This window comes from Giraffa tippelskirchi, chromosome X (genome assembly GCF_054371585.1).
Source record: "Giraffa tippelskirchi isolate mGirTip1 chromosome X, T2T-mGirTip1v1.2.pri, whole genome shotgun sequence".
Taxonomy (NCBI): Eukaryota; Metazoa; Chordata; class Mammalia; order Artiodactyla; family Giraffidae; genus Giraffa; species Giraffa tippelskirchi.
In genome coordinates, this window is record NC_137289.1 from 40764306 (window position 1) to 40791483 (window position 27178).

Sequence of the window (27178 nt, forward strand, 5' to 3'; positions counted from 1 at the left end):
ACTTTAACCTAGTGGTAAGTGTTCATATCCCAGATCTGAAACTGTTGAGCTCAAGGAAAAGAATGGGTCTCATTCATTTTATTCAGGCCTTAGACAAAAGCCTGAAATTAAGCAGTTGCTCAGTATTGTTTAACTGACCATTAATGAAAAATATTTTAACATAAGACTCAAAGTAAAATGTAACTTGGAGAACTTCTCTAGGCACAGGAAGTATATTGAATAAAAGGTGACAAAGAGGAAGACTGAAGTCCTAAATTCTTCCCTGAGGGACATTTCACAAAGTGGACAAAATCTGATAAATACCTCATGAGTTGCTGCAAGTTCCTTTACCTGGGGTTTAATGGTTTTACTTAAAAACCTTTCACCAATACTATTTGCTTTCCAGTAAGTGGTCGTCATCTCCATCTTGCTGATCCTTGAAATAAACCTTCCCATGCAGTGCTTCTGGGAAAGTATATGAAGGACAGAGAACCACTTCCCATTAAATTAGCAATGATTTGTTTTTAACTTTAGGAACACTTAACATGAGATCTACCGTCTTAACAGATTTTTGCTGATGACATGATTGTCTGTGTAGAAAGTCCCAAAAAACTTACCCAAAAACTCCAAATAAAATGAAATACTTAGGCATAAACTTTAAAAAATGTACTGAATCTGTATACTAAAAAATTTTAAATGCTGATTAAATAAACAAAGAAGACCTAACTAAATGGAGAGATATGCTATACTAAATGTCCATTGACAGAGAAATGGATAAAGAAGATGCGGTATACATATATAATAGACTACTACTCAGCCATAAAAAACAATGGATTAATGCCATTTGCAGCAACATGGATGGACCTAGAGATTATCACACAAGCCAGACAGAGAAAAACAAATATCATATGATATCACTCATATGTGGAATCTAATTTAAAAAAAAGATACAAATGAACTTGTTTACAAAATACAAACAGACTTACAGATGTTGAGAACAAACTTATGGTTACCAAAACAGAACCCTGGCAGGGATGGATAAATCAGAATCTTGGGATGAACACATACACACTACTACACATAAGATAGATAACCAAGAAGGACATACTTGATAGCACAGGGAATACTATTCTTCAATATTCTGTGATAACCTGTGTGAGCAAAGAATATAAAAAGAAGGAATATATGTATAACTGAATCACTTTGCTGGACACCTGAAACTAATACAACATTGAAAATTAACTATCCGCCAAGAAAAATTTTTTAAAGATATTTTTGGAATCATCTGGAAATTTTGAATTTAGACTTTGTATTAGACATATCTATGTTATACTTTGGAGATATCATGACAATGTTGTTGTAGCATGTGGGTTCAGTTCAGTTCAGTCGCTCAGTCGCGCCCAACTCTTTGCGACCCCGTGAACCGCAGCACACCAGGCCTCCCTGTCCATCACCAACTCCCTGGGTACACCCAAACCCATGTCCATTGAGTCGGTGATGCCATCCAACCATCTCATCTTCTGTCGTCCCCTTCTCCTCCTGCCCTCAATCTTTCCCAGCATCAGGGTCTTCTCCAATGAGTCAGCTCTTCGCATCAGGTGGCCAAAGCACTGGAGCTTCAGCTTCAACGTCAGTCCTTTTTCAATCAACACCCAGGGCCGATTTCCCTTTGGATGGACTGGTTAGATCTCCTTGCGGTCCAAAGGACTCTCAAGAGTCTTCTCCAACACCATAAGTTCAAAAGCATCAATTCTTTGGCACTTAGCTTTCTTTATAGTCCAACTCTCACATCCATACATGACTATTGGAAAAACCATAGCCTCGACTAGACGGACCTTTGTTGACAAAGTGATGTCTCTGCTTTTTAATATGCTGTCTAGGTTGGTCATAACTTTCCTTCCAAGGAGTAAGTGTCTTTTAATTTCACGGCTGCAATCACCATCTGCAGTGATTTTGGAGCCCAGAAAAATAAAGTCAGCCAATGTTTCCCCATCTATTTGCCATGAAGTGATGGGACCAGATGCCATGATCTTAGTTTTCTGAATGTTGAGCTTTAAGCCAACTTTTTCACTCTCCTCTTTCACTTTTATTAAAAGGCTCTTTAGTTCTTAACTTTCTGCCATAAGGGTGTTGTCATCTGCATATCTGAGGTTATTGATATTTCTCCCGGCAGTCTTGATTCCAGCTTGTGGAGAATGTCCTTATTCTCAGATTTATGATGAAATATTTAAGAGTAAAATGTCACAATATCTACAATTTACTTTCAAATGGTTCAGCAGAGGAACACACAGATACAAAACAACTATGTCAAAATGCTAACAACTGAGGAATGTAGGTAAAGAATATATACATGTTCACTATAACACTCTTAACTTCATTGTAGGTTAAAAAAATTTGTGTTATTTGCCTGAGTATGGTAATAGTGTATTTTAATCTTAGCCTTCTGATATTATAGAAATATGTAATATAAAAAGTAAAAACCCCTTGTTAATCACACTCCATCCCTCCAAGTATAACTACACAAATATATTTATGGAATTTCTAACACTTTTATCTATATGAAAGTGAAGTCGCTCAGTCGTGTCCGACTCTTTGCGACCCCATGGACTGTAGCCTACCACGTTCCACTGTCCATGGGATTTTTCAGGCAAGAATACTGGAGTGGGTTGCCATTTCCTTCTCCAGGAGATCTTCCCGACCCAGGGACTGAACCCAGGTCTCCAACATTGTAGGCAGACACTTTACCGTCTGAGCCACCAGGGAAGTCCCTTTATCTATATATATACTATCATTTATTTTTCTAAAGTGGGATTAACACAGGACATCTTTCCTCGTCATTACAGAGTCACAGCCATCTTTTTTCTAAACTTTTTATTGGAGAATAGTTGACTTACAATATTGTGTTAGTTTCTGCTATGCAGCAAAGTGTATGTTATACATATATCCACTTTTTTAGATTCTTTGCCCATACAAGTCAGTGCAGAGTATTGAGTAGAGCTCCCTGTGCTATACAGTAGGTTGTCATTAGTTATCTATTTTATATATATAGCAGTGTGTAAATGTCAATTTTATATATAGTAGTGTGTATATGCCAATCCCAATCTCCCAATTTATCCCCTCCTTTCCTTGTAGTAACCAAAAATTGTTTTCTACATTCGTGACTCTACTTCTGGTTTGTAAATATTTGTACCTCGCCTTTTTTTTTAGATTCCACATAAAGAACAGACTTTTGTTCTAAGTGGGAGAAGGTGAGGGTGGGATGATTTGAGAGAATAGCATTGAAACATGTATATTACCATATGTAAAATAGATGACCAGTGCAAGTTCTATGCAGGAAGCAGGGCACTCAAAGCCAGTGCTCTGAGTCACAGCCATCTTTTTAACAACTACATAACTATTGCATTGTGTAGATGGACCATATTTATCTCACCAACCCTTTATTATATTACAAGATGTATCATGGCACACTGCTGTACTTGCTGGCTGCACAGAGTTGAAGGATATGCTAGTTTTTGGTTTCTCTGTAATTACCAACTTGCCTTCAACAAGCTATAAACTGATCACTCTTCCATCTGTGGTGTCAGAGAATGCCTGTATGCTCATACCTTCATTAGCATCAAATAATTTATCAATTACTGTTTAAAAAAATCAATGGCAGGCAGTTCATAAAAAAGGCAGTTCTATTAAATGCCTATTACTCAGTGAAAGAAAACAATCTGAAAAGGCTATACTGTATGATTCTGACATTCTGGAAAAGGCAAAACTATGGAGATCGTAAAAAGATCAGTGGTTTCCAGGGGTTAGGGAATAGGGAGGGATGGCAAGGCAGAGAACAGAAGATTCTAGGGCAGTGAAAATCCTATATATTATACTATAAAGGTAGATTCATGTCATTACACGTTTGTCAAAATCCACAGAATATCCAAGGTAAACTATGGACTTTAGGTGATTATGGATGTGTCCATGTAGGTTCATCAACTATAACAAATGTACCACTCTGGTGGGGGATGTTGTTAGTGAGGGAGGCTCATGCATGTGTGTGGGCTGGAGGTATGTGGAAAATCTTTGTACATTTTACTCAATTTTGCTGTGAACCTAAAATTGCTCTAAAAATAAAGTCTACTAAAAAAGGCAGCTCTTTGTTGGTTGAAACTACATAACCCTCGTTACTTTTTGAGAATCAGCATTCCCTTTTAATGTTCTTTGTTTGATTATAGGCTTTGAATTGGATATTGATCTCCTTTGCCCATTTTTCTAATGGAACTTTCTCTTTTACAGATTTGTTAGATTTCTTAATATATTAGTGATTTTAGCCCTTTATTTGGAGGAAAGAAGAATGGTGTGTTCAGGCCAACTGTCTCATGTGAACACTTAAGTAACCAAAGGTGCATTCCTACAGATGGTGGGCTCTGTACAGTGAACCACCCAAGAAACTAGCTCCTGTTTTGAATAAAGGGCAAGATGGAATAAGTCTTTTTTATTAATATCTTGCTTCAAAGCCACTTCAAGGCATTACTTACAGAGAACTTTTGTACCTGGAAGGAAACATATGTAGATAAGCATGGGAAATACAAAGTAGAAGACAGGTCATAAGGGATAACTGTCCTGTCTTATCAGTTACCCTGGTATATATTTGCAGAGACTGGTCTTTTATCCTTATATTAAGAAAATCCATCATACGGGTACTATAGACTAAATGTTTCAGGCTCCTCCAAAATTTGCATGTTGAAACACAATCTCCCAGTGTGACGGTATTAGGAGGTGGGACATTAAGTTATAAAGGTGAAGTCATGAGTGGGGTTAGTGCCCTTATTAAAGAGACTCCAGAGCTCCTTGTCCCTATCACAATGTGAGGTTACAGCTAAAAGACAGCCATCTGTGAACTAGGAGGTGTGCTCTCACCACACAGCAAACCTTCCAGTGCCTTGATCTGGGACTTCCAGACTGCCTAACTGTGAGAAATAAATTTGGTATTTATAAATCACGCAGTCTATGATACTTTGTTACAGCAGCCTGAATGGACTAAGACAATGGGACCAAACATTTTTTCTCAGTCATCTATATTGTGACTTTGCTTACTCATTTATTGCAAAAGTAGAATTGTCACATTTATCTTTCTTTTATAGCTCTGGGGTTTATATCATATTAAGAAAGGTCTTTCTTATTCTTAGGCTGTAAATAAAAACTATTTTATAGTATCACCATGTAGTTCCTTAAAGGATTGCATTTCATATTACTGATTCACACAAAACGTTAAAACGGTACCATAAACAACATTTTGTCAACTAGAGATGATTTTGCCCCCACCTTGGAACATTTGACTGGTTCTGGAGACATATTTGGTCTACACACTGGGGGTATGCTACTGACATCTAGTGGATAGAGGCCAGGGACACAGCTAAATGCTCTGCAATAATGCACAGGACAGCTCCCTCCCACCTCCAACAAAGAATTATCCAGCCCAAAATGTCAATAGTGATGAGGCTAAGAAAACCTGTCATAAGCCACCTCTCCTCCCTGGTTGTTTGGATCCCCATTGTTTTGACCTTCTGTATACCATAGAACAGGCGTCCCTGGTGGCTCAGCAGTAAAGAATCGCCTGCAATGCAGGAGTTGCAGGAGATGCAGGTTCTAGCCCTGTGTTGGAAAGATCCCCTGGAGAAGGGAATGACAACCCACTCCAGTATTCTTGCCTGGAGAATCCCATGGACAGAGGAGCCTGGCGGGATACAGTCCATAGGGTCACAAAGAGTCCAACAAGACTGAAGTGACTTAGCACGCATGCAAACACATATCGTGTCATTACTGAACACTGAAAAGATTGAATGACATGAAAAGAAAGAAAAAGGGAGAAAATGGACTAAGAAATTTTGGTAAGTTGGAGAAAACCATCTTACCTCATTGAGGATTATAACCTTAATCTGTCCATCTGTGTAATTCAGCTCCAAAAGCATAAATTTAACAAACATCATATTATAAAGTACACCAGAAAATGAGTTAGAATATTGGAGAAAAAAAACTGGCAAACATTATAGGCATACTAAGAAGGGACAGAGGCACGAAGAGACTAATTATGTAAATGCCTTTATTTGAACTAATAATCGCTACCAGATTACATTAGAGTTAGAGTAACATTATGATCTTAAAAACTATAGCAAACAGCTTGACAAAGCAAGAGTACATTAGAGTACATTAAGTCCTACATATATGTTTATATTTTAGTGACCACATCTCCTTATCTTAGGTGTAAAATTAGAAAATTTAATATACACTTAGCATACTTGGCCTACCATATCCTTCCTAAATTCTGAGCCCACTCTCTCCTCAAAAGTGTCATATTCAACAGCATTTTAAATCTAAAGAGAGAGTTTGATGGTACATGTTTTAAAACAAATAAGCATATATTGAACCAATGTTTCAGGACAAAATATGTCAAGTGTTTACAGCTTTAGTGTGGGAGGGAAGATGGAAATTCAAGGTACATTTCCCTCTATGTTTTTTACTTACTTGAAGACCCCTTAAAAAAGTAGCAAAATCAGCAGTCTTATTTAACGTAATCAAAATATTCTTAAATGTACAAAAAAGGATCATGTAGACAGAATACTGTAAAAAGATACTGATTTTAAGAATAAAAGAATATGAAAAGCTTCTATTACATTCTGCACAGCCAGTTACTTCTGTCAATTTTCAGTACTAGAAAGATAAGCAAAGGATACTCATATACAAATACCCTCTGACCACAGTTCTTGAATAAGAACTAGCATACTGGATGGAAAGCAAATTATTGCCTAATATCAATAATATTCATATTCAATCATCTAAGCAAGTCCCACGAGGTGGACATTCTAAGAGGAAAACAGATACATAGAAATACGTACAGCAATGGAAAATGTCAAGGGCAGCGATCTATGAGGAGCGAGTAAATGATTTGACTACGGGCACATTTCAGGTGGGCCTGACAAATCCACCTTGACTATGGGAAAGAGGAGTTGTTGCTACTAAAACTCTTTCACCTGAGGGCTCCCATGATGAGCTTAGTCTTGTGAAAACTAAAAAGTCCTTTCAATAACCAATAGTTTCTTAAGCCATGAGCACTTCGGCCAGAAATTGCTGTACTGCTAATCATGCACCTGGGAGCAAGGTTGTTTTTTATTCAAATTGGTTATTTTACACTCTCTTCATACCCCTGCCCATCAAGCATGCAAACACAGTCATGACCATCTTGGGCTTTACTTCCACAAGGTCTTCTGGGAGAGCGTACACCCTGGTTCCAAGTCTTCTAGCCATCGACACTGCGTACCTATTTTTTGGAGGAAACAAAAATTGAAGTGCAATTCTGGTCAGTCATGGGCACTGACATGAGGCATCTATTTCCTCTTATATACTCAACTGTCTAGGATGCAAAACTTCTACAGTGAGAGTTCAGATCAGAATGACTTTATTTTTCATTGTCTTCTCTTTTATTTTTTGAGGTCACTCATAAGTGATACCAGATTTTTAAGCTCTACTATTTGGGGCTGATGATATTTATTCACTCCTTTTCTACAATGTAAAATGAGAACAATTTAGGAGCACTGATACGAAAAAACACTTTTCTAGAATATGTGTGTGTGTGTGTATATACATATATGTATATATACCCAGATGTTGAAAATATGTATATATAATTACTCAGATATTGATATTCTCATTGAGCATGTAATAAGATAACAGTGGCTATCACGAGATCTTAGAGACACAGAATGGAAAACTGTGCCAGATGCAAAATACAATTTCATAGATGCAGTGAATACTTCGAAATATCCAAGGGAGGAGAGACAGTCTGTATGGTACATGCCAGTGTGGCTGAAGCAAGGAATGAAAAGGGTAGAAAAAGGAAAGGAGTTAAGAACTGACATGTCCAGCCGAGGAAATTTGCAGGAGCACCCCTCAATTAATACACAAGGCATTTCTAGGTGTTCTATAACAGGAATCTTTAAATATGATCAAGTTTCTGGAAAAAGAACTTTGAGGAGTTCTCTATAAATCTTTATCATATTATGCTGCAAATATTTTTTTCAAGGAGGGAAGAAATGATGTGATGCAGTATGTGATGCCAAAATGAAGTTTTACAGTAATGCTTCTTAGCTATCTTGTGAAGCCCTGTTGGGAGCTGATTTTCAGTGTATACTAGGAGAGCTTTCATGGGTTGCCCATGAAACCAGATCACAGTCTAGATCTTTGGAGAAGAAGGGAAGAGGCAGGTGGGAAGGACCTTCTGCATGTTGTCAAAATGCAGGGAACTTTCAAGGCACGGTTTCAGCTGAGGGTTTAGCATCCTGCCCACTTAAGGGACCAAGATAAACTCAGTGTATGTAGTAAGGTGGGCTATGCACAGTAAGTTTTAAAAACGTTTGAAAAGAGTGCAACAAAAGAAAACCCTATCAAAGGCATGGTTATCCTTAGCCCATTTTTCTTCTGTTCTAAGTTTGCAGCTAAGTTGCTTTAACACATACATTATTTCTATAACCTACAAACCAATGGCTGACTGAGCACCTACCTATTAGGTCAGGTGCAGCAATGTTAGGCTCTTAACGTATTTTACTCATTTCAAAATCTCCAAGGTAAGTATTATTGCTCCCATTTTATGGATGAGGAATCTGAGGCTAGAAGATGCTTCCCCCAGCTGACACCATTCTTGAGTGGCAGAACCTGAATGATAATGCAGATCTGCCTGCCTACAATGTCTATGCCCTTATGAGGATATTAGGCAGCATCCCTTACTTGGCATTATTGTGCTTGTCATCTTCTGTCAGAGTGCCACTCTTAACAAGGTCATAGTTTATACAGCCTGGCTGGATGGCGTCAATTAAATCCACAACTGCCAAACTAGAGCTGATCGTCTTATCCTAGAGTAAAAGGACAATACATTTGAGAATTTCCATGTGTACAAATTAATGCATGATCACTTATATAACGCTGTCAAAAACAAAGTCTAGTGAATTAGAAAAGAATCATGTCGTTAGCCCCACAATGATCTCACTCACAAAGAATCCAAAGGCTAGCTTTCCAAACTATAGATACTTTTTATAGCAAACATAACGTTTAATAGTCAAACATGGAATTCTTACCTTAAAACTCTGAATGGAGGTTGATTTTCCAGCTTCATTCAATGTTCTGTTCACCCAGCTTACAATGATGTCGTCATTAGCTTTCTGACCATCACCGAGATCTTCCAGGACATTGAGGGTATATCTAAATGAAGCAGCAGAAGAAATAGGTAACTAATGAGAAGCTACTGCATAGGATAGGGAACTCGACTCAATGCTCTGTGCTGAAAAAGACGGGATATATTTAAACATATAGCTGATTCACTTTGCTGTATAGCAGAAACTAACACAACATTGTAAAGCAACTAAACACCAATAGAAATTAATTTTAAAAAAGCAGCAGAACAGTTTCTGTCCTAGTTTATTAGAAAAAAAATACAATTATTAGAATGCTTTATCTTTCATTTCTTTTCCTTAGGTTTGAGAGATTAAAGGAAAGATTTCACGAGAAGACATTCACACTATATGAAAAAAAAAATTTCAGGCAGTAGTGGCTTGCCATTGAGCTGCCTTTTGCACTGCTGGTGGGAAGATTTTCAGCGCTCTACTGAGTAAGTCCACCAGTCTACTTACTGCAGGCTCACTGTGTACTAGGCCAACCCCTGGTAACGACTTAAAGTAAGCTGTGCTTTGGCTGGTACCCAGTTATAATGAATTGCTTTTTAGCATTACAGTTAAGAGATCTTCTTTCTCAAATGTATACATGTTCATAATTTTTGCTGTTTTTATTCACCAACTCTAAATGAGGCTCAGGTCTGTGTCAGGCAGATTATAAAAAAGGGAAATATTCACAATTCTGTTGCCTCACTATCGAGAAGGCATTTCCCATTGACCATCCAACATATACTCATTACTTAAACTCACTTCGGAGTCTAAACATAAAAATTTCAAAGGTGTAGTCATTGATACGTTTCCTTAGAAATAGTAAAGACTAGATCACAGACCTGTATGATAGTGAACTTGAGCAGTTAAAATTGTATACTATACCTTCTCATCAGCTGCCAGACCAAAGCTAAAGTCAGGGTTTGATTTCCATCATTCAGGTCTTGCCCTCCAATGCCAACCAGGGAGAATTTGGCAGGATGCTTCCCTAATTCAACAGCATAGTTGCAGTTTTCTAGCTGCAAACAAACAAAAGCAAATGATTAAAGATTTTCACTTGTTTAATCTTTATATGCAGGTGCGCACAAAGTAAGACACAGTTTCTGTCCTCAAGAAGCTCAGAGTCAAAGAGTTTCCCAAACAAAAGAAACAAATTGAGAATAAAAACAGTCCGTAACAAATATGTGCAGCAACTTAATTAGCTACCTTTTTCATGTTGGCTCCAAGTTTCGGGTATGGAGGTTTATTCACCTTACTCCAGTCAACAGGAACTTTAATTCGTTCATATAGCTGTAAGATTACCAGGGCATCTTGCAGGTCACTGATGATTTAAAAAGAGTTTGATCAGTGTTTTCAGAGAGCAGAGCCTGTTTCCTTAAAAACAAGGACACTACACTGTCAAAAGACTCATGTATTTTATTAATCTGTGCTAAAAATGGAGCTAACACCATCCAATTCACTTAAAAATAGTTATTGAGAGCTTATTGTTTGCAAAGAACTGTTCTAGAAGCTGGGCTCATAGGAGAAAAATTCCAGGCCTTTAGAGTCAGAGAAAGAAAGAGAATAAACAAGTATATGGATAAATGGGTTAGGGGAATGTATTTAATTGCTATGAAAAACAAAAAGAAAGAGGTTAGGAGTTAGGGAGTGGTAGGTGGTGGTTAGGATCTGAATCAGCGGCTTGAATATAGCAAGGGAATAAAGCATTTGATGTGGAAAAGAACATTCCAGGCTGAGAGAACAGTGAACACAAAGACCTCAAGGCATCATGGATGGTCTACTTAATGTGCTCTCTGGTCTCCGTTTCAAAATATAAAGTCTCTGTTCCCTAGGGTGTTAGAAAGATATTTATACATTTTTTCACTTAATGACCATGTAAAGAAATAATCTGGGCTTTTGTGTATTTGGGAAATGATAACGGAAGTCACCACATTTTCCAATAAAGTAATGGCTACAAACTAACATTTAGAAAAGGTTTAGAGCTATAATTATTTATGCAGCATCCATTCATGATGTTCAAAACTTTACAAGAGCATTGGAAGGCTTACGCATAGAGATGGTTTACATGGGGATTAACACCAAGAGAGTTCATCCAGTTACGAAAGGTTCTTTCTTCGCGAGTTTCTCCTATTAAAAATATTCACAGTGTTTATATAATCATTAAACACCTTGCATATGTGCATATAACATCAACCCACAATTAGATGATTATTTTTTTTTCAGATCTAAAGGTTTTCTCCAATATGAATCTCTAAGCAGTCTCTCTAAATACATACTCTCTTGTTTTTTAAATTGGATGACTTTCTTTTAAAAGTAAAAATATAACCTTATTATAACCAGCTAAGAGGTATATGAACTTTTTATACTCTCTTCCCTATCTCATCCTTCTCCAGTATCTCCCCAAATCCCCATACTTCTAAAGTAACTGATATTATTGGTTTAGTTTTTATTAGAAAAATTTACCATGGTCATACAAACCTCTATACTCACATTAATTTACATCTTCTCTCTACCCATTTAAAAATACTGATACTAAGTTACATATATGTACTTTTTTTTACGTGCCTATATTAGAGCAACAAATTATTTGAAACTTCAAAAGCATAAAATTTAAAGATTTTACAGTAATCCTAGTATATATGCAATGAGCTGCTAATTGAGAGTTTGAAGTATTAGTCGCTAAGTTGTGTCCAGCTCTTTGTGATCCCATGGACTGTAGCCTTCCAGAATCCTCTGTCCACGGATTTCTTAGGCAAGAACACTGGAGTGGGCAGCCATTCCCTTCTCCAGGGGATCTTCCCAACCCAGGGATTGATCCCAGGTCTCCTGCACTGCAGGCAGATTCTTTACCATCTGATTTCATAATAATGCTAGTGGATATGCAATGAGCTACTAATTACATTTGTTAATTTTTAAGTACTATACTTCATGCATATATAATCTGGCAAAGGTATACTCTGCCTTTCCCAAATTAAATGAATATTTACATGCATTATTATTATTTTTTGAGTAGGTTAAAGGTGAAAGGAAATGAGAGCAGTTTCAGTTAGTCTGACTATGCAAGAATGAATCAAATACTGCAGATTTACATAGGTCAAATTTTATGCACACGTGCATTTTTTTGGAGGGAGGTTTAAAAATAAGTGACCTAAATACAAAATATTAAAATAAAACATTGGTTTACTAAGTGGCCTTATACTAAGTGATCCTAGGCTAGCTTACTTTAAAAGTTCCCAGACTTCCTTGGTGGTACAGTGGATAAAAGTCCTCCTGCCAAAGCAGGGGACACAGGTTCGATCCCTGGTTCAGGAAGATCCCCTATGCCATGGGGCAACGAAGCCCAACTACTGAACCTACGCTCCTCAACAAGAGAAGCCACCCCAATGAGAAGTCTGAGCACCAAAACAAAGAGTAGCCCCCGGGTGCAGCAACTAGAGAAAGCCGACACGCAGCAACAAAGACCCAGAGCAGCCAAAAATAAGTAAATTAAAATAAAAGTTCCCTTGTATCATCCCTTTCTATCAGTTGCCACTTTTTACTCAGCCCTTGGGACTACTTATAGTAGACAGTTGCTAAAGGAAAGTAGATAAGGAAACTTATTAAATCAAGATTATGAAATCATCGTGGCCTATGTATTTCTACTGTGTAGCCCCAAATATAATTTAAGAAACCTGTATACTAAACCTGTATACTCTATTACCTTCTAATAGAGTCCAATCAATATCTTGGTTCTCTGGCTTAGTGAGTGCTGGGTATTTATTAAACAGGTTAGCCACAAAGGCTAAGTTCAGTTTGGGGTTCCCACTGACAACATCAGCTGGGGTAACAAACTTTCTGCAACCTAATTTGTCTGCTTGTTGAAGCATACTCTCAGCCCTCTTCAAATCATCTGTTTCCTGTTGAAGTAAAATAAGACTTTTTTTTAAAAAAGGCCATACTAAAAATATAGAAACTTTGCCCTACAATGATAAGCTGGGTATACAATTCTATTTTTTCTTAGCCAACACATGGTACTTATATTACTGTTTTGAATGCAAAAAAAAAAAAAAAAAGTTGCCTGTGCTGGATATGCAGTACCTTGAAAATACCCTAGATGGCACCAGATCACGAATCTAAGGACAGGATACATTTCACTCAACTGAAATTACTTCTCTCATGCCAAAATTCATTAAGAAAAAAAGTGAAACTTGTTCAGATTTTAAATTTAGGCCCTAAAGAGGGTGTAAGGCTGAAAAAGATGAAGGAATTATGAAGAAATTTTTTACAATAATAATCAAGGATACCAGGCTCCAATAATTTTGAGGTTTAAATTACATATTTCAAATTATCATCTTTCTCTTAAACTAGTTTTTGATTTTACTTTTCCATCCAGGAAGCAAAGTTGTCTATTTCTGTGTAAAATACTTACTTTCAGCTAATTCCTAGGACTCCTAACTTCTTCTCTGTTTTGTCCCCCCCACCCCCTCAACCCCAACTTCTTTCCTTTTGGAAAGATGCATGCTGATTTCTTGACTAACATACAGTTTGGTGAGGAGTATAAGTTACAGATCTGATAATTTCATACCAAATTAAAGATAGTTTCCCAAGTGCTCACCATCCCCACCTCCCAACAATAAAAGTAAAAAAAAACTGGAGCTGCAGGAGGAACAATTGCTTTTGGATTATTCGTTTCCAGTGATCTGCCCCCTCTAGACTTCTCTTGGCAGTTACTATAGATGTGGCCACCCCAGTATGCCCCAGGGTAAATGTATGTCTTCTGGAAAAGAGTGTCAGGTAAGAAGGGATTTTTATAATAAGGGGGAAATAAGAGATAAAGGAAATTTGAGGAATGTTACTTACAAACCAACACAGTTCAGATTCTATAATTTGAGTCTTAACTCTGTCTTTAATGGGTGATGCTATCTTTACTTTTTTCATCTCCAGTGAGGGGCCTCGATCATCTAGGTCTCCAGAAGAATGGGTATTTACTGTGTTACCCTTCACTGTTACCATTGCAGAGCAATCAGTAACCACCAGCAGATGAGCAGTTGACTGGGATTCAGCCTTTGGGATTCTCCATGAGCCTAGTGAGTTCATCTCATAGAGCCTATTCTATTTTCTGTTACTTTAATACTTCTGGTTCATGCTATTTACTATCTTTATTTTTAAATCTCATATTTTTTATCATCTCGGCATTCTTAAACAAAAAGCATTGATGATATTGGAGTAGAAGGAAACGTTGAAATAGCAACAATTTTAAAAAATTAAGATACAGAATAATGAAACAAAAGACAATCAAATAAATATATATATATATGCCAAAAAGAACTTCAGCCCATACCTCACATCATATTCAAAATTAACCTTCAATACACACACACATGTAAATGTATAAACCCAAAACTATAAATAAAAAACTAGATATAAAACCCCAACTATAAACCCTCTAAGAGGAGACATAAGAAATGTTTGTGACCTTGTGTTAGGCTAAAATTTCTTAGATACAACATCAAAAGCATGATTTGTCAAAGAAAAAAAATGACTAAATCTGACTTTGTTCAAATTAAACAATGCCTGTTCTTGGAAAACCACTGGGACTAAGTATCTGCAAATCACATATCCAATCAAGGACTTATATCCAAAATATATAAAACACTCAAAACTTGATAAGAAAACAAACAATGCAATTAAAATGGGTAAAGTGTTTAAACAAAGATGTATAGACAGCAAATAACTACATGAAAAGATGTTCAACATCATTAGCCATTAGGGAAATGCAAATTAAAATCACAATGAGACACCTCTACCACTGCCAAAATTCTTAATGTTTAAACTAACCACATTAAAGTGTCAGTGAGCATGTGGATGAACTGGAACTTTCATGTGCTACTGGTAGCAATGTGCAATGGTACAACCATTTTGGAAAACAACTTGGCGGCTGCTTAGAAAAGTTAAACGCACATATACCATTACCCAGCCATTCTACTCCTAGGTATTTACCAAAGATAAATGAATGCATAAACTCACACAAAGACTTGTATATGAATGTTCAGAGCAGCTGTATTTGTAATAGCCTCAAACTTGAAACAATCCAAATGTTCATTGGGGTGAATGGATAACAAATTATAGCATATCCATTCACTGAAATATTATTCAGCAATAAAAAGGAATGAATTTCTGATTTATGTAACAACACAGATGAATCTCAAAATAATAACGCTGAAAGAAGCTTGATTAAAAAAAGGGCACCTATTATATGATTCCATAAAATTCTCAAAAATTCAAACTACATTGAAAGAAAGCAAATCAGTGGTTGCCTGGGATGGTGGAGTATGGAGGCAGAGAGGAATCACAAAGGATCATGAGGAAACTGGATGTTATGATGGAGATACATATCCCTAAAGAAGGTATAAGACTGACAAAGATAAAGGACACTGAAAAACAAAGGAAAAGCATGATGAAAGGCTCAACAGTAAAATGAATGTGTGGACAGAGCAGTAGGAAATTGCCCTGGCTAGAAGAAATGGAGCAAGATGGTGTAGCAGGGCTTCACGTGCACAGCAGAACATTTCAGATTGAACTCTTAAGTCAACGGGGAATCCTTAAAGGATTCTGAGGAGGACAGAGACAGCGAAGGGAGTGCTTTAAGATCAACCAGGGAGAAGTGACTAGAGAAGAGCTGTATCATAATCAGAATCAGTACACTGGTGTTATCTACCCAGGCATAAGATCACCTGGCTAGCCATCCCAGATAGCTTCCTTCATGCACAGGAGGGCCCCTCATTTGTGCCAAGAGGGACCTGAACTGAAGAATTTCAGATTTAAAAACAGACAGAAATGTAAGTACTACAAGTCAGTGACAAATTCAGTTCTGATAAGGGCTGCATAAAATGTTTAGCAAGTGTAATCCACTCAATCCTGAAGTGGATATGAAATATGCTAGAAATGTGCATTTTTTAAAAATCAGTAGAATCCATTCCATATCTAATGAATACAAAGAACAACAGGATCCTAGAAAGTTGAGACTCAATAGTCTAGGCCAACTTGTTACTTCATGTATGAACAAAGGAACTTGTCCAAGGTCATTGAGCAAATAAGTGATGTAACAAGGGAACATGGTCTGTGACAGTAATTCACCAAATTGGATTTGAGAGATCAGGAGTTTGTAAACACATTCACATTACTCTCAACATAAGAATATGTTTTCATTAAATCTATCATTGTGATTATAATCCAAACACTCAGAAAAGGTTAGCCTCTAGTGCTTATTTCCCCACACTTACTCTGAATATTTTATGCCATCCATAAAAACCAACAACACCATAACTACAGAACTCACCAATAAACTATTAATATAAATCAAAGCTGGTCTTTCTGTCTATAAATTACATCTACAGTAATAAAATTTAAGATAATACTTAAAACTGCCAACATCACAACATGCAATTATAAGCATTCTTGTTATCTATAAGAAATTGACAATTTTGTAAGCTTGTAGAATTCACAAGAACATCTATACTTACATTGAAACCCGACATGTTAATATCTATCCGTGGTTCACCTTCCTTTTGTCCTTTTGGTGCGATTTGATTGAGAAGATGAAAATAGGCTTTGGAATCCTAAAAATGAATTGCAAATGTCAGTGAGATCACATTTACAAAGAATGAATGTATCCTATTGTCCCATGTGTGGAAGGATATTTGCATTGGATTTTGTAAGAATGTGACACAAATCTCTATCTTCTTATTTAACAGTTCCTTTTCCCAGAAAAGTCCACCTATCTGGCCTTATGTCTGCCTTGAATATGGATGAACTGGATTTTGTCATGACTTTACAATTTATTGAAATCATCAATATAATAATGCTAGAAAACATATAACTAGTTCTGTACCTTCACTGAGTTACTGAAGTCAATAAGCTTGACAGATAAAACAAGCACGAGAAACAAGTAGGATAGGAGAAATCCAGGAAGCATAGGGAAAGAGAAAATAAACAGGTTATATCATTACAAAGCATAATATGTATATACCATAACCTATGGAGAAGAGATTAGTTGTGTTAACAATGCATTAAATTATAAATTGAAATGACAAAAATTTTTAAATGATTTCTACTTGAGGTGGTGAAATAACAGTAAACCCTTAATCATCTGAATATATTTAACCAAATGAGCTTCTCTTTGTTTTAAGCCCTTGACCTCTTTCAACACTGGAACACTTTTACTTGGAATACCAATACCTAAAACAAAATGGTATTGCTCATATGGGATGTGGGCTGGGTGAATTCAGGCTGTGTGGATGCTACACAGAACAAAACCTGAAAACCACTATATTAGTGTAAACATTTAATGAGGGTCTCCAACACACATGTCAAGTACAATTCTGCCTCTCTGGAATACCAGAGGACAGGAACTGGAGTGAAGTTTCTTTATCATGTTGAGGCAGGACATACATGGGCCCCAGGCTGAAGTTTCTCCCTGTGGACAGAAACTCCATAATAGTAATAGCAGAAACTCCATAAAAGCTGGATGATGGAGCAGGCTGGGCCCTGTCCAGATAAGAGATAGAAGAGGTAGCATCACGGTGATTTTGGGTAGCCTCAGTCCACAGTGCCTTGAAGCAGGGCTTTGGTTCCCAGCCAGAAATTGAGGTGTTGCCCCCTTCCTTTTGACCTCCATTGAGCCTTCCTGTGCCTGTGTAGTCAGAAAGGTATCCTTGACTTCAAGAATGAGGAATATATGGTCTTTTATTTCTTATCTGGGCAAGGCCCAGCCTCCTCCATCATCCAGTTTTTATGGAGTTTCTTCTATTATAGAATTTCTGTCCACAGGGGAGAAACTCTTCAGTCTGGACCCATGTATCTCCTGTCTCAAGCTCATAGTAAGTGATGTCAACCTACCCATAGGCCTCTTCACTAGAATCCATCTTGGCTAAGAGATACACATGCACACATGGGAGGATCCTGAGATAAACCAAACACGGACTCAGAACCAGACAAAGCAAGATGACTGGCAAAGGGAAACCCAGAAGAAATGCTCCATGAAAGTGACTTCAACCACCACGAGGGTGCAACTGTCTCTCTGAGCCCACCCATGTGAGTCTATTCACATATACGTTTTCCTCCTAATAAACACTTGTTTTACTTGTCTCAGTCTCTATGTGGAAATTCATTTCTACACAGCTGATGGGCCAGGGCCTTGGTCCCACTGGTCCCTCGTGGTCTAGTGGCTAAGATTCAGTTCTCTCACGGCTGTAGCCTGACCTCAATCTCTGGCTGGGAACAGAATCCCTGCCTCAAGCTGCTATAGGCCGAGGCCACCTGAGATCAATGTTACATCTGAAGATCACCTTCCCAGCTTTGGTAGTTTTCTATTACTGGGCCTTGACAGTCCAAACAGATTATAAAGGAATGTTTCTCATGGTAACTCCTATGGATTGTGTACACCCTAATCCCCCAGGGAAGTTGCTGAATATGGAGATGGCCAGATGTAAGCTCTGACCTGCTAAGTACAGAGCTCTGGGAGAGGCCTAGAAAGCTGTATCTTCAATGAGCCAACTATGTACGTTTGATACACTTGTCAGAAATTATTCTAAGAATGGGGAGAATCAGGTGAGAGTGAAAGCCACTGCAGAGAAATTCATGGAACGCAAACCCAGATCTTACATTAGTGGCACAGAGGTTATCTCCTAAGGAGTAGGGCATTACAGTTGTGAAAGTGCTTTCACTTACAACTATCTACTAAGGGTGCAGAAATAATTTGTATGTGCCTTCTCCCTATGCACTTGAGAAAGACAGGTGAAGAGTAAACCCCAAAGAGTCTGTAACTTACTACCCCAAAAAGGGGCTTTAGGTGAAAATTTGAATGTGAACATAAATTGGAACTTCCTTTTCACATTACCCAGAAATCCTCTGCTTTTTAAAACTATTAAAAGCAGAATATTTTTTTAAAAAAATATCAAAGGAGAATTTTTTACAATATTCATTTAAAAATAAGATTCCCTTTCCAAAACAGCAGAATACACTTTTTTCTCAAGTGTACACGGAACACTCTCCAGGACAGATCACATCTTCAATCACAATCATCAGGAAATTTAAGAAAACTGAAATTGTATCAAGCATTTTCTCTGAACCACAATGCTATGAGACTAGATATGAATTACAGGAAAAAAAAAAAAAACACAAACACATGGAAGCTAAACAACCTGCTTCTAAATAACCAACAGGTACTGAAGGCATCAAAAAGGAAATTAAAAATACCTAGAAATAAATGACAATGAAAACATGACAACCCAAAACCTATGGGACGCAGCAAAAGAGGGAAGTTTATAGCAATACGAGCCTACCTCAAGAAATGAGAAAAACATCATAAACAACCAGACTTTATGCCAAAGCAAATAGAAAAAGAAGAACAAAAAAAAAAAAACCCCTGAAGTTAGTAGAAGGACAGAAATCGTAAAGATATAAATGAAAAATACATGAAGGAAACAATAGCAAAGATCAATAAAACTAAAAGCTGGTTCTTTGAGAATATAAAATTGACAACCCACTAGCCAGACTCGTCAAGGAAAAAAGGGAGAAGACTCAAATCAATAAAACTAGAAACAAAAAAGAAGTTACTACAGAACGCAGAAATACAAAGGATCATAAAAGACTACTGTGAGCAACCATATGCCAATAAAATGAACAACCTGGAAATGGATAAGTTCTTAGAAAAGTACAACCTTCCAAAACTGAAACAGGAAGAATTAGAAATCACAAACGGACCAATCACAAGCACCAACATTGAAACTGTGATTTAAAAATCTTTCAGCAAACAAAGGCCCAGGGCCAGATGGCTTCACAGGTGAATTCTACCAAAAGTTTAAAGAAGAGCTAACACCTATCATGCTCAAATTCTTCCAGAAAATTGCAGAGGAAGGAGAACTCCCAAACTCATTCTATGAGGCCACCATCACCTTGAGAGCAAAACCAGACAAAGATACCACCAAAAAAGAAAATTACAGGCTAATATCATTGATGAATATAGATGCAAAAATCCTCAACAAAATTTTAGCAACCAGAATCCAACAGCACATTAATGGATCATACACCATAAGCAAGGGTGATTTATCCCAGGGATGCAAGGATTCTTCAACATATGCAAATCAATCAATGTGATTGACCATATCAATAAACTGAAAGATAAAAGTCATACGATCATATAAATAGATGCAGAGAAAGCTTTTGACAAAATATAATACCCATTCATGATAAAAACACTCCAAAAAGTAGGCACAGAAGGAACCTACCTCAACATAATAAAGGCCATATACGACAAACCCACAGCAAGCATTATTCTCAATAGCGAAAAACTGAAAGCATTTCTTCTAAGATTAGGAACAAGACAATGGTGCCCACTCTTGCCACTATTATTCAATCTAGATTTGGAAGTCCTAGCCATGGCAATCAGAGAAGAAAGAAAAAGAAACAAAAGGAATCCAGATTGGAAAACAAGAAGTAAAACTCTATTTGCAGATGACATGATAACATAGAAAACCATAAAGATTCCACCAGAAAATTACCAGAATTAATCAATGAATATGGTATAGTTGTAGGATATAAAATTAATACAGAGAAATCCCTTGCATTCCTATACACTAACAATGACAAATCAGAAAGGGATGTTAAGGAAACAATTCCATTCACCATTGCAACAAAAAGAATAAAATACCTAGGAATAAACCTACCTAAAGGGACAAAAGACCTGTATGCAGAAAACTGTGAGACACTGATGAAACAAATCAAATATGACACAAACAGATGGAGAAATATACCATGTTCTTGGATTGGGAGAAATATTGTGAAAATGACTATACTACTCAAAGCAATCTACAGATTCAATGTAATCCCTATCAAACTACCAATAATATTTTTCACAGAAATAGAACCAAAATAAGTTGCAACTTTTTTTTTTCAAAATAAGTTACAACTTTAATGGAAACACAAAAGACCCTGAAAAGCCAAAGCAATCTTGACAAAGAAAATCAGAGCTGCAGGAATCAACATTCCTGACTTCAGACTATACTACAGATCTACAGTCATCAAGACAGTATGGTACTGGCACAAAAACAGAAACATAGACCAATGGAACAAGATAGAAAGTCCAGAGATAAGCTTACACACACCTATGGGTACCTTATCTTTGACAAAAGAGGCAACAATATACAACGGAGAAAAGACAGCCTCTTCAATAGGTAGTGCTGGGGAAACAGGACAGCTACAAAAGAATGAAACTAGAACACTTCCTAACACCATACACAAAAATAAACTCAAAATGGATTAAAGACTTAAATATCAGGTCAGAAACTATAAAGCTTAGAAGAAAACATAGGCAGCATGCTCCTTGATATAAATCACAGCAAGATCCTCTGTGACCCACCTCCTAGAGTAATGAAAATAAAAACAAAAAAAAACCTAATAGACCTAATTAAACTTAAAAGCTTTTGCACAGCAAAGGAAACAATAAACACGATTAAAAGATAACCCTCAGAAAGGGAGAAAATAATTGCAAATGAAACAACTGACAAAGGATTAATCTCCAGAATATATAAGTAGCTCATATAGCTCAATATTAGGAAAACAAACAGCGCATTCAAAAAATGGGCAAAAGACCTAAACAGACATTTCTCCAAAGAAGACATACAGATGGCCAAGAAACACATGAAAAGATGCTCAACATCATTAATCCTTAGAGAAATTCAAATCAAAACTACAATGAGCTATCACCTCACACCATTCAGAATAGCCATCATCAAAAATTCTACAAACAATAAATGCTGGAAAGGATGTAAAGAAAAGCAAACCCTCCTATACTGTTGGTGGAATGTAAACTGATACAGCCATTATGGAGAACAGTATGGAGATTCCTTAAAAAACCAGGAATAAATACCATATGACCCAGCAACCTCACTACTGGGCATATACCCTGAAAAGGATCCATGTACCCCAATATTCACGTGTGCTTAGTCACTCAGTTGTGTCTGACTCTTGCGACTGCATAGACGGTATCCTGCCAGGCTCCTCTATCCATGGGATTCTCCAGACAAGAATACTGGAGTGGGTTGCCATTTCCTTCTCCAGGGGATCGTCCCAACCCAGTGACTGAACCTAGGTCTCCTGCATTGCAGTCAGACTCTACCGACTGAGCTACGAGGGAAGCCGAACATTCATAGCAGCAGTATTTACAACAGCCATGACATGGGAGCAACCTACATGTTCATCAACAGATGAATGGATAAAGAAGATGTGGTATATATACACCATGGAATATTACTCAGCCATAAAAAAGAACGAATTTGAGTCAGTTCTAGTGAGATGGATGAACCTAGAGCCTGTTAAAGAGAGTGAAGTCAGTCAGAAAGAGAGAAACAAATATAGTAGATTAATACATATATATGGAATCTAGAAAAATGACACTGATGAACCTATTTACAGGGAAGGAATGGAGACATAGATACAGAGAATGGACTTGTGGACACAGTGGGGGAGGGAAAGAGTGGGACGAATGGAGAGAGTAGCATCTATATATATATACACACACACACACACACACACACACACACACACACACACACACACACACTATGGAGTGTAAGATGGATAGCTGGTGAGAAGTTGCAGTGTAGCACAGGGAGCCCAGTCTGGTGCTCTGTGATGATCTGGAGGGATGAGATGGGGAGAGGGGTAGGAGGCCAGAGAGGGAGGGGAATGTATGGCTGATTTGCGTTGTGGTATGGCAGAAACAAATATAACATTGTAACATTTTTAAAAATATATTTAAATTTAAAAAATAGGGGCAGGGTTGAGGTAAGAAATACAAACATACATAAGAGTATATAACTACCCCCAAGAACTGAATGCCTGAAGGAGGGAGCACATGACAGAAGAGGAGCCAAATAAGAAAGGGAATGGGGAATCCTGAGGCCCTTTCTCTCTAGGCCTTTACTAACACAGATCCACTGAGGCCTGGGAAAGGCAGTTAGGAACAGAAGTCATGACTGCCGATCTTTTCGTACAGCATGTTGAACAGTAGGCAGAATAGAAAATGTTAGCACTGTAATATTTAAACCCCTTTCCACAAAATGAAAGCTAGACTTAGTGCTGGTGCTCTTACTTGGCTCAGTCTCTCTACTGAAATCTACCATCAGGGCCTAGAGGCAACAAGGTTGGGTGATAAACTCATAGGATTTTCCCTCCTTTAAGCTGACCTGAAGTCTCCATGTTATTATGTCCCTGTCAAGTATTTAACTAAACGGTTAAGGCTGTATATTGTCACCCTGCTTATTTAACTTATATGCAGAGTACATCATGAGAAACGATGGGCTGGAGGAAGCACAAGCTGGAATCAAGATTGCTGGGAGAAATATCAATAACTTCAGATATGCAGATGATACCACCCTTATGGCAGAAAGCGAAAAACTAAAGATCCTCTTGATGAAAGTGAAAGAGGAGAGCGAAAAAGTTGGCTTAAAGCCCAACATTCAGAAAACTAAGATCATGGCATCTGGTTCCATCACTTCATGGGAAATAGATGGGGAAACAGTGGAAACAGTGGCTGACTTTATTTTTCTGGGCTCCAAAATCATGGCAGATGGTGATTGCAGCCATGAAATTAAAAGACGCTTACTCCTTGGAAAGAAAGTTATGACCAACCTAGACAGCATATTATAAAGCAGAGACATCGCTTTGTCAACAAAGGTCCGTCTAGTCAAGGCTATGGTTTTTCCAGTGGTCATGTATGGATGTGAGAGTTGGACTATAAAGAAAGCTGAGTGCAGAAGAATTGATGCTTTTAAACTGTGGTGTTGGAGAAGACTCTTGAGAGTCCCTTGACTGCAAGGAGATCCAACCAGTCCATCCTAAAGGAGATCAGTCCTGGGTGTTCATTGGAAGGACTGATGTTGAAGCTGAAACTCCAATACTTTGGCCACCTGATGCAAGGAGTTAACTCATTGGAAAAGACCCTGATGCTGGGAAAGATTGAGGGCAGGAAGAGAAGGGGACGACAGAGGATGAGATGGTTGGATGGCTTCACCGACTGAATGGACATGGGTTTGGGTGGATTCTGGGAGTTGGTGATGGACAGGGAGGCCTGGCGTGCTGCGGCTCATGGGGTCACAAGGAGTCGGACACAACTGAGCAGCTGAACTGAACTGAAGTATTTAACTAAACAGTTACCTTGATGTCAGCACTAAAATTGTTGATTTTCTGCCAGCCTGAGTTTTCCAAATGAAAATTTGCCCATCTAAGCAGAAGCTCTTCTGGAGATAATTTCATAAGCTCCTCCAAAGTCTCACCATCTCGAAGTAAAGCAGCCAAGGCTACAAAGGAAAAAAAGAAAAACCCAACCGATATATTATATGGTAACAGTCATTACATGTTTATTGAGTCTTTTGACACTCTGTTAAGTAAGTAACAGAGGTACAAAAAGTACTGTGACCTAGTTCCTGGTTTTCAGGTACTCACAGTCTAATAATAAAGATAAATGAAAGTATATAATGAGTTATAAGATGATACAGATAGAAACACTTAATTATAAGAATACACAGCATTACATATTTTAACATCTTGATTATTCATCACATTCCAAATACCAAGTAAGTTCTAGCTTTAAGTTGAACATTGTTACATTATGTCATATATTTACATAAACTATTCTTAAATAATATTAAAATCAGAGGCTTGGGGGAGTATGTTTAAAACTTTGGAGCCTTTTGATTTAAAGAGTATTCAAACCCTATGGTATTTATATTTAAGCATAACTAACTCTTGAAATGTTACACCTGGTTTTTTAAATTAATTTAATTGGAGGCTAATTACTTTACAATATTGTAGTGGCTTTTGCCATACCTGTTTTTAAAGAAAAAGAATTCAACTTTACATTGTCTATAGCACCTAATATGTAAAGGTTCCTCAACACTTTTTTGTTATTGAATTAAATGTGCAGAAGAAGCCAAGGGTTTTTGGTTAAATATCCCCAGAGATAAGAGGTAGAAGCTTGGGCATCTGCACAGAGAATTGTCTAAATTTAGGTACTGTTTTTATGGAGAAGTTGTATAGTCCTTATGCAATAATTCCCTCCCATAGGATAAAAGGAGATTTACACTGAACAAGAAGACTAAAACTGCCTGACTTCCAAAGAGGTCTAAGTAATATCTCTAATGGGCAAACTTCATCTTTCATAGACTCCACTTCACACCATGTCACTCTGGCACTGAGGGATTTAAGTAAAGGCAGAGGCAACATTGTCACTTGTACAGAAACCTCCTCATGCTCTCCATCTCCAAGTCAAAAGGCTGGAAAGGATTAAACAGCCTGACCTCCCTGCACCTGAGACCTTGTCAGAGATAAATCATTTGACTTATTACACGAGCCAATGTAGTTTAATTTTGTTGTCTTCCTTTCCTTGTTCAATGGACTTTAACTCTAACAAGATAAACACTGCTCTGAAGAGGCTAGCAACTAGAAAAATTTTATTTGTTTAAATACAGCCCACTTTGAGTGGACTGAAAATTTTAAGTATCATAAAGTCTTGGATAAATGTGCAGAATAGGACTGTTGACAGGTATTGTGAGACCCTGAAATACTGAGAACTCCCAATATATATTCTTCCCCCAAAGTAACTGAAGATTGATATGGTGATTTCCGGAAAAAAACGTGAATATTTGGAGTGATGCTTAATATTTTAAACTTCAAAAGGAGAGGACAGTGTAGCACTTCCTAGGACCTTAGGACAATTGTATCACATATGCTTATACATTCTACAAGTCTATGATGTGATATCAAACCCTATGCTATAAAAACGGTGCTTCTGCTAATTCAGGAAATATGAGACCATCAAGGGCAGGTTAGAATATTTTTGAAGAGTCTTAAATCTATAATAGAATAGAAAAGGTATTAAAATTAATAGGAGATGGTGTGCCTGAGGGTGGTAATGGGGTGGGGACTATGTGAGTAGAGCAGAAAAGAACTTTGCACAAATTCCTTAAACTCTCTGGGTTTTCGTGTCTTTATTGTGAAATGAATTCTAAAGAGCCAGACAAATGTTAATTACTACTAAAGAAGAAAGTTATAATTAGGCTGTTTTCCTGAATAACACTATAACATTACCTTCTGTTAATTCTAATTATCATCTAATCACCTCAATTAGGTGAAAGCGTGACAGTCTGCATGACTAGAAAAAAATAACCAATAAACAATTTTCAAGATCATGACTGTGTTTCATTACCTTCATTCCTGCTTAATTCAATGTCAGCAAACAAACCGATCTTAATGATCTGCCACAGCAGTCCCAAAACCAGGTGAGGCTTCCCAGCCCTCAAATCCTCTGCACCAATGTTCACAACATGACATCCAATGGCAGAAGCTGAATTCAGTGCCAAGTTCAAGTTTTCCTGCAAGACAGCCAATTTATAACACTTGCTTCTTGACCTTTCTGTTTTTTTACAGTCTTTTTCTCCCTTCACTGAAATAACACTCAGTAATGACATTATGTATTAAGTTTACCCATACATGATCCACAGAAAGTAATATCCAAGCTTTGGTGTTAAAAGCATAGCTAAAACAAATCTATCCTCATTTTTATAGTCTTTTCCAGATTTCCAAGGCAAGTTAACAGCATTTTTAGTTAGCCTCGATTGAAAGATACCGACCCTAAAGGAAAAGGCTGAGTTACTAGAGTAAGTATATCCATGTGGGTTATGTGTTGAATTTTTTAAAATGCCTAAATGAGAGGTCTACTGAATACACATGAGAGTTCTAGAAGTTCTGAATCTCCTCATCCCAAGAGATGGCCTTGCATGAGGAAATACTGCTATATAACGCCCTAATACGAGATGGAAAATAAAAGCCTTCTATTCTTCAAGCATGCTAATTAACTAAGAGCTTAAACATGCTTGCTTATTTCTGTATGTTTGAACGCAAAATGTAATGAAAAGAATATAGGGCTTTGCAGTTACACCTGGATTTGAACTTTAGTTCCAGCACTATTA

At 37.4% G+C, this 27178-nt stretch overlaps 1 protein-coding gene across 3 annotated transcripts in view; it reads right to left on the reverse strand.

Annotated features, from left to right (window-relative positions):
* Positions 1–6047: 6047 nt before the first annotated feature.
* LOC145537073 (plastin-3-like) overlaps positions 6048–27178 on the reverse strand; it is a 37760-nt gene continuing 16629 nt past the window's right edge. For all 3 annotated transcript variants that reach the window (XM_081567590.1, XM_081567591.1, XM_081567588.1), the window contains 10 exons: positions 26416–26581; positions 24366–24508; positions 16673–16768; positions 12871–13066; positions 11219–11297; positions 10377–10491; positions 10056–10189; positions 9090–9213; positions 8743–8867; positions 6048–7279 (listed from right to left, as the gene is read on the reverse strand). In XM_081567590.1, the coding sequence (XP_081423716.1) occupies positions 7147–7279; positions 8743–8867; positions 9090–9213; positions 10056–10189; positions 10377–10491; positions 11219–11297; positions 12871–13066; positions 16673–16768; positions 24366–24508; positions 26416–26581 (1311 nt within the window). In that variant the 3' untranslated portion in view covers positions 6048–7146. The remainder of the gene's footprint in view (positions 7280–8742; positions 8868–9089; positions 9214–10055; positions 10190–10376; positions 10492–11218; positions 11298–12870; positions 13067–16672; positions 16769–24365; positions 24509–26415; positions 26582–27178) is intronic.